General features: G+C 34.3%; 1 protein-coding gene across 1 annotated transcript; it reads right to left on the reverse strand.

Moving 5' to 3' along the window:
- Positions 1 to 1,464: 1,464 nt before the first annotated feature.
- Positions 1,465 to 2,826, reverse strand: LOC113766249 (galactolipase DONGLE, chloroplastic-like). The gene has a single exon (XM_027310459.1). The coding sequence runs from the start codon at positions 2,824 to 2,826 to the stop codon at positions 1,465 to 1,467; it is 1,362 nt and encodes a 453-aa protein (XP_027166260.1).
- Positions 2,827 to 9,560: the final 6,734 nt, after the last annotated feature.

A 9,560-nucleotide genomic window follows, 5' to 3' on the forward strand; every position in this document is an offset into this window, starting at 1 on the left:
TCATCATCCCCTCATATTTCTGATCTAAATTTTTTATGGCTCTATCTGTGCTCTCCTGCCTATGCTCCATTGCCCTTACAGACTGTTCTACCCCATCATTCTTATTGGCAAAAGTCCTCACCACACTCCCCAACTCAGTGAGCTCCCTTCTCAGAGCTTCCTCCTGAGTCTTAGTCATGTCCCAATGGCTTGTAGCTAGCTCTGATACCACTGTAATGGTATCGAACAGTAGCCAGGCAACAGACCAGCTCCCAGTGGCAGGTTTATGAAACAGCACAGAACTAATTAACCAACAAGAAGAACCAATACGAACTGATGACTAATCAATGAATTAATATTGATATTGATCAAAATAGAAGATTACAGAGTTGGCGGAAATAAGAAAGGAAATGAAAGATTGAAGGAAAACAGAAGAGAAAGAACCAGGGAATGATCCCTTACAACTTGACTAACAATAATAATCCTTTCCACTACTGATCCTATCTTTATATAGAGTTAGCTAATAGCCAGCTCCTCTGATGCTTCCCAATCCAGCTCATCCATGTGAGGGATAACAGAAATCTGTTGGAGAGCCACTTGCTCAGAAACTCACGTTGCTTGAGCTTGTTCCCTGAAAAGGCGTGATTTGTTTCCCACGCCTCCACCTTCAATCTTCTTTGTTTCTCACGTCTTCTTACTTAATAAAAGCGTGTTGCCAGAATCCACGCCTTCCGCCTATTGTAGTTGCTTACTTAAAGGCGCGATTCTTTGTTTCACGTCTTTAGCTTCTGTTTCATGACAAATCCCAAGTTTGATTGAGGTGTTGCCAGCCAAAACTCAGACTGCTGGCAAAACATGAACAAGAAACACGGAAAACCTAAGCAAGGAGATCAAAACTCTGAGTATTGGGTTTATGAGAGATGAATAGATTCTCTTTGTCTGCAAAATCAACAACGGGTTGCAGAAGATTTAATTAATTAGTTAGATTGCAGACTGAATTGATATTAGTTAGAATGAACATATGGATTCTGTCTGAGAATTAGTGCAAATAGACTTTACAATAAAGCATATAAAATAGGATCCATCTTCGAGAATGCACTTCCTTAGGGCTAACACAACACAGTTGTGTTTTTACCTTATTCTGTTTTGTTGTATTATTTGTTTTGGTACTATAGAAAGAGATTAATGTACGATAATAATAAAAATGTCGTATATATATTTAGAGATAAGAATATAGTATGATCGTATACTAAATATTTTAACAAATACAACAATTGGACACATTTCACAGGTCACAAGTAAACTAGCCTAAGTCCCTTTTGTTCAAATTGTCTTTCAAATTTGATTCATATACAACATGCATAAACTCTCGAATTGTACTCAAAAACCAAAGGTTTCCAAGGTTGATTATATGGTTTTATGTCGCCTTTGGACAATCAATTTACAGAACCAAGGCAGTCTACCTTCCAAGAAGATCAACTTTTGTCACGTCCTTTGTGATTGAACTAGTCCGGCCATATTGATGCCTGCGTTTCTCCAAGATAAGCCCTTGAACTTTGGAGCACTCAAAGCCATCTTCTTTGCTTTCTGTACAAAATTGAAACCTTCCCTTTGAATCTCCAAATTGTTGGGACGTTTTAGCAAGTTGATATATGTTTCTAGATCATGAACACAAGAAGGGTTATGCATCTTGAAGAAATCAAGCAGCAATTCAACTCCCACATGAGCATAGCACGAGCAGCTCCAAGGAAGATCGTACCTCTCGGCCAAAACCTTCAAACTCTCATTGAAAAAAACCCCTGGAAGCTTCGTGATTGGATCATTAACATTCACAATCCTCAAAACCTTCACTCCTAGCTCCTCACAACGTTCTTTGAAGCCGGAGTTCCCAACTCTAGGCCCTCCAAACGAAAAAACCGTAACTGGTACATGATCATTAGTCGAAACTACCTTGTTCAATCCAAGCTCAGAAATGTCATATGCAAGTAGAAGAGCAAGCGAGCTCCCCATGCTATGTCCAGCAATGGTGATGCTCATTTCCTCTCCTTGGTACTTATTCAGTACCCTAGAAACCTCCGAAAGAAGCTGCTCCCGGCAACTGGGGAGCCCGAATTTGCTTTGGCTTTCATCTGCAGTATACAAACTTAGAAATCCAGATTCCACTTTCACCTCAGGCCGAGGATTATGAGGATCAAGACGTGCTTCTGTCAATGAGCTCATCAGATTCGCTATCCATTCGGGATTAGTAACTGTACCGCGAAATGTGATCAGCAAATCTCTTCTTCCCAGCTTAGCACTTTCATGATCACTGGATACTGCAACATATCCTACCCATCTACCGCAACTGGGGCTGTTTTGGATGGGAACATTAATGTCAGGAGTAGCATAAATGTATTTCGTTACCTCATAGCCAGAGTTTTCCAATCCAGCTTCATTCAGGAGATTCCTCTTCCCATACTTGCAATTCAAGTATCTTTTCGAGTTGGGATCAAGCTCGAAAGCCTTGTAACATGCATCAACGAACTCTCCATACCGAATAATCTCCTCCCGGAGAAGAGAATCCAAGGGTTCCACTAGGTTTTCCCAGTTGTTCATCCCTTGTATCTCTCTCCAACCACGAGCCAATCTCGAACCTGTAGCCACGACTTTCTTCACCATAGATGGTGCAATTAGGGAAGCAGACATTATTAGTGGCTGCTTCCCTAATTGCACTCCATTAGTTTTAAACGATGGAGTACTACTTCCCAAAGATAAACATTTTCCAGATATGTTTTCAGAAAAAACATTTCCAGAAAATGCACTAAAATTGGTATATGCATTATGCATTCTGTGCATACAGGTTGCCATAGCTTGGATCACGAGAAGAAAAAAAAGGAAAAGGGTGGAGAGTACAAAAAAGGAAAAAAAAGAAGCTCCAAGAGTTTGTGGATGACTAGATTCAGTATGACTAGAGGCAGTGGGGTCTTATATATATATGGTGAGGATCTAAAGTATCTAAAGTAAGACTAAACTTGTTTAATGTTATTTGGCGAGTAATTTGACTTTTCAAATCTGGGATTAAGGATTTGATTATGTGGTCGGTTGAGTATAAGTTGGAATTGTTTATTGATTTATATTGCGGCTGTGATGGAAATGAGCAGGGGCTTTGTTTTAAGATTAATTAAAAGTCGAAGTCAACTGTTTGACGCTAAGAGTTGAAAGCGCGGGAGGACAACATATGGGGGGAGGCCAGCTCAAGAGATTTAGAATTTTCGTCCTTTTTTTTGGGATTATAGTCTGAATAAAAAATGTGGACATGCATACTGACAAAGAATGATACACGAACAGTGAAAATGAATTTTGAGCAGATATTAGCTCATCACTGTTTTTTGGATTTAGGTGATTCTCAACGTGAATCTTGAGAACCCTAGATGTGATGACAGCCCGCTAGCGTCACAATTTTGGAGGAGAGAAGAATTCAAAATTTATGTTACATTGGACGTGTTTAAATGTCTCGCCATATGTAAACGCATTTTGAGAGAAGTATTCAAAATTTATGTAACATTGGACGTATTTAGATGTCCCGTCATATGTAAACGTATTTTGAGATCCTCTTTTTATTTTTATAACAATTTTTGTACGTCACATACATTACATTATAAAAAGTGTTACAATATCATCTATTCTGTTTAAGAGTAAGTTTATGCATTCAAGATTGGAACTTTGTGGTATGGATTGAGAAATTTCTCTTTGGATTATGCTTTTTTGAGATGCTTACCAATATGAAAAAAAATAATAAAAAATGAATGCATTTGGAGTTGCTCATTTATTTCAAGTAGCTTTTCTTACAATATATCTACAATATTACCGCATGTATATCGGTAGGGATATTGAGGGTTTAATCCCAATGGAAACTACTAATAGATCTTGTCGTAAAATTCAAAACGACATCATACATACATACATACATCTACATATATATATATATATATATATATAATATCAAAATTGTAAATTCCTATGTCATCATAAATCACTATAACCAATTGAAATATAGCCCATGAATATACCAAATAGTATATAAGCCGGCCTATAGATCAAATCTCTGGTAAATCTTAAAAGTATAACAACTCTTCTAAACGTTACAATCGAGCAAGTGTGGAGTTTAGTCAATGATAAATCAGACTCACGTACAGAGCTGTTAATAGCTCTACAATTCCAGTAGGTGGAAGTATGCACATATATATGGTTTTGGGGCGATAAGTTTTTTATTTTTTGAATATTTTTAAAGTTTCACAATATAATTAGAAAAATATTATTTGCACTCCCATTTTTGTTAATTACATTCTCACTATCATTTTAATTATATAGTTCATGTATAAGAATATACTATAAAATAAATAATGGAAGTGCAAATAACAAAAAATATAGAGTAAATAACATTTCTCTATAATTATTATTAATTTTTCAGATCCATAATATCTAGTAATTATTCTTTTTTTTTATCATAAGTGTATGGTTGATGTAATTTCTGACTTTATTGAATAAATCTATGTGTGGTCCTTTTGCTAATACCCTCCAAAGTAATATACATCATTTTCCCAATATCTTTTCTTGTCGGAGGCAGTTGGAGGATAAGTTACCAAATGCCACTTTTTCTCCAAATCATCTCGAAATGTCAAGAATAGTACAATGGTAAATTTTGCAATAGTAAAGAACGGTTGAAAACGAAAGGAAACTGAAACTTTCTTGTGGAAAGCTTTTGAGGTAGCCAATGCATGTCAGATACAAAATATCTACAATTCAATGGACTAACCACCAAAGCTTTGTCAACTCTAAAAATTCAATGTGTTACTTTCTTGTTTGTCAACTTATAAACCCTTAGTTCAGACTAGTTACACAAGAAAACCCTACGTGTATGCAATTTCAATGTACGTGTGTGTAACGTGGTAATTAGGTAAAACATTGAAGAGGAAAAAGCTATGAATGGGATGCAGAAGTTAATAAATGAAGGTTATTAATTGGTGTATAATGGGTAGGCATTGGATTTCGTGTGTAATGTGGGAGTTAGGGCATCCTTCAAAAATGAAGATCTATGGCATGTTAATTTGTACGTCATTAGTTTTACAAATCATATATTACAACTAATAACCCCAATACCTTGGTTTTTTTTTTGGGCAAATTCCACTTTACCCACCTGTGGTTTAGCCTTTTTTTACATAACCTTCCTATAGTTTCAAAAACTATACATAACCCCCTTATGGTTTGGATTGATGTGTCAAAGTAACGGGAATGATCATTCGTAATGGAATCAACTAAAATGTCAAAAATACCCTTATGTAAAGTTGAAAATTATTTATTAACCAAGGGGGGTTATGTGGATATTTTGAAAACCATAAGAGGGTTATATGGTAAAACATTAAACCATAAGGGCGTTATATGGTAAAATATAAAAATCATATCGATCAATGTGTCATGTATTTATAAGGGTAATTTCGACATTTTTAGAAGTTCCGTTACGAGTGACTATTTCCGTCACTTTGACACTTTAATCCAAACCATGAGGGGGTTATGTATAACTTTTGAAACCATAGGGGAGTTATGTAAAAAAATGTCAAACCACAAAGGGGTAAAATGTAATTTGTCCTTTTTTTTTTTGGCTAAGAACCATATTGGTCGTTATCAACTCAGTATAGCTTGATGTGCCAACCAAGCTCTATAGCCAAGAACAACAACCAAAAAAGAAAAAAAAGAATGAAGTGTACACAATTTCATCCAGGAATTCTAATCATGTTGCAAAAAGATTTGGTGGTTAAAAAAAATAGTTTGAAAAAGGAAAGGTGAGAAAAAAAGAAAAGTCAGCAAGTTCTTGCCTGTCTATTTCTTTTGCTGCGACATAGTTTATTTGACAATATATCCTTACCATTTTCTACCACAATCGTTTGTTTGTTTGATGATATCCTTTCCAATTTCTATTATTTATTATTCTTATTCTTGACTTGAGAGAATATGCTGGCTACGTTAGACAACTGCAATTTGGTCGGCGCGCATAATTAGTCACAAGGTTTGCTATATCTAAGTTTGGTGGTAACGAAGAATATTGTTCTCTCAAAGTCTGTGCCTTAATTTCTTCAAGGTGTCAAATAGTCGTTGCATTATCAACGTGTTTACTAATTTATTATTCCCAATCTTCTATTTTATAATTCTTCTGAGTTTCAGTCCATTTACTTTAAAAGAATTAATCTTTTTTATTAGGATAAAATACCAAAAACCCCTCTTGTGGTTTGGAGTTTGGTCACTCTATCTCCTCGTTGTTAAAAAACTTTCACATAACTCCCAAAATACAAAGGGGTTATATGGAAGTTTTTAAATAATAAAGAGGTATCATGACCGAATCCCAAATCACAAAGAGGTTTTTTGTATTTTATCCTTTCTATTATGACACTCTATGCATTAGTAGATCTGGATACATGTCATATATGTGACATGTATTTGAACTGCTACTGTATACACTATAAATGTATAAATAATTTATCCATACTTTATTGTTATTAATGTTCCCAACGTAAATCCCATGTGTAAATTTAATCTATGGTTGTATCTACCTCGAGCCTCTTTACTTGTTGTGGATCAACACTACAGTAAAGCAGATGAGGGGCAATAAAGGTCATTAGTGCTGAAACCCTTTGAAACAATGTACATTATTTTATACACATTATAATTCATCAAAAATAGATCTAATATTAATGGATTGTTTACAAGAACGCATACATGTTACTTTCTTTTTATGAGAATTAATTACACGGCATGATTTGAGTCTTGTATATGAAATTGTCGTATTAGTAGTCCAAATATGGCCAGAAACCTAAAGATGTGACAACTGTCTAGACCCTTTGTCCGTAGATGATGAGGTTTAGTGTAAATGTGTAACTCATATGTGTTAATCTTTTATATACAACATCAATTTTGGATAAATGATAACTATGTAAAAATTAAATTTAAAATTCAATTCAATTTTTACATAAGTCAGAAATCTAGCCATGGTAGTGTATACTTCAGTTGAGTTACAGAAAGGGTATATGAGTCATAGTGTGTATCTTTATGAGCTTTATACTGTTGTGTTCTCTTTTATTTTTTCCTTTTTGCTTTTCTCTTTTATTTTTTTTTTTGTGAAAACCATGTGTTTATTTAGTGTGGGGCATTTGCATATGTTTCAAAAGTTCTCTTGGTTGCTAAAGTAGAAACATCAAAGCTAGGGCTATGTATAGGCTTGTTGGTTGGGTCAGATTTGGATCCGAACCTAACTCCAACTATGTTTTTGACTAAAATGTGGAGATAAAAAGATACTGATCACCTTGGATTCAGATTTCAAAGTCATATGGACGGAAATGACGAACAAGACAATCTAAAGCTAAAAGTAAATTTCTTTTGTTCTTAGGTAAAACACTCCACGCTTAGTTTTTTTTTTTTTTTGGTCGCAATTGTTCATCTACAGTCCTATGGACAATCTAAAATTAAAAAAAAAAAGCCTCGTCTTAAAATAATATTACTTTAAATATAATGCTTTTGATTATGCTCTACATCCTTACTCATTATAGGTTGCCCTACATGTCATTCCAGTATTGGATTATTTACTGGATATTTAACCAAAAATAAAATAAATAAAAAAAATGCTAGACAGTTATATGTGCTCACATTCCTCTTAAAGCAATGGGGTTTAATAGTTATAAAGATCAAAATCTGCTTGAACCATAGCATGTTTGACCTGAGCAAGGATTTTTCATTTTCTACAAAACCATACAAGTCCAATTTGAATTCTTAATAGATCCACATACATCAATTGCATCATTGTACTTTTATGGTTTTCATGAATTTTTTTTGATCCTTTCAAAAGCAATGACTTAGAATATGTGAAAGTTGTTAATTTAATCAGACTATTTCTCTATCCTATGTGGCACCCTGAATTGATTAGTATTTACTGGTTATTTGTAGGTCCTTTGGTGCCTGTAGTTGATAATGATATAAACTTTATGTTGTAACCTATGAAAGTGCGATTAGCAATTAAAGGGTGATTTGCATATTCTCAAGATCTTAATGAATCTTTAACTTAGTTTAAGTTTTCAAATGTAGACTTAACCTTGTTATTGATTTAGAATATACGTTAATGAGCGCGGGTATTACAACAATAGGAGATTCACTATAGTTTTTGATATAATAATGGTTTTTTCCTACATAGTGAAAGATATCCTGTTTGCAAATAGAGGCGCTAATTACAACTCAATTACGTTGACTCATCCAAATCCGCCCACCAATAACCCGTCCAAACTTGCCCACTAATTCTGAATGGGTCTAAATGGATACCCAATTAAATCCATTTAATTGGTGGGTAGTGAATTGACTCGACTCACCCATTTTAAAATAGTTATACATTTAAACTCAATTTTTAATTAGTGTTAAGTAAATAAATTTGAATTTATTATTAATTTAATGACAATAAAATACAGTTATTTCTTGTCAAACAACATGCGAAGAAATAAAAAAAAATAATTAGAATTATAAGTGATTCATAAATGGTAATTGGGTATATTTATACCCATTTATAAATAGATATAAATGGGTTGATTCAATTATACCTATTACCTAATTATAACCATCCACAATCCGTCCATGTCATCCATTTTGACACCTCAATTTGCAAATACCATAACTGCAACCAAGAAAATGCTTTCGTACGCATATAGTTGATTAATTTTGTGAACTTTCAATGTGGCAGATCTTTCTTTGTAGTTTTTAGACGACCAATTGTGTCTTCATTTCCAAGACAGCTCAAAGGCGGGTTCTTCCCAATTGGGAGGACTAGCGTAGAATAGATTGTAGACGAAATTATAGCTTCGAGGAATCGCACGAAGGAAGGACAACGAAAGGTGTTCGCCAGGACAATTCCTAAGGATCCAGCATCGGTTGGAATAGCAGGAATTTGGGAGCTGTCCCCGGATCCGCCTTGGAGGGCCTCTGATCTGGCGTTGGATCCAACCTTGGCCTTTTTGGCTGTCTTCTCATTTTCTTAGTATTTCTTTCCTTTTCGGTTTCAGATGTTTTTAGCCTATAAATAGGTGTCATTAGGACTTTTGTTAGTAGACTTTTAAATAATCGTTATTCAAATATTATCGGTTTATTGTAAGTTTCTTGAATCGTTCTTGAAAGTTGATCTAATGTAGTTTTCATTTTGAATCGCCTATGCATCATATAGTATGAATTTTTTTTTATTATAGATAGTTTGTGAAAAAGATTAATGACTTCAAACTTTTAAGGATAGAAAATTGATGGTGGAGTAAATAGTCCAACTTGGCTTCCTTCAATGCCTCTCACAAGTTACTCAATCCAATTTATTATTATTAAAAAAAATTGATGATGAAGTAAATGGTCCACCTTGGCTTCCTTCGATGCCTCTCACAAGTAACTTAATCTAATTTATTACTATTTAAAAACTTAAATAGTAACTAAACTATCCAAGTAGTATACTTAAGGCCACTATATTATTTGTTGGTTTTAAACTCAAATCGCAACAGGGATATATTAGTAGTCATTCCATTGAATTTCAC

The sequence above is a fragment of the Coffea eugenioides genome, chromosome 3 (genome assembly GCF_003713205.1).
Source record: "Coffea eugenioides isolate CCC68of chromosome 3, Ceug_1.0, whole genome shotgun sequence".
Lineage (NCBI taxonomy): Eukaryota > Viridiplantae > Streptophyta > Magnoliopsida > Gentianales > Rubiaceae > Coffea > Coffea eugenioides.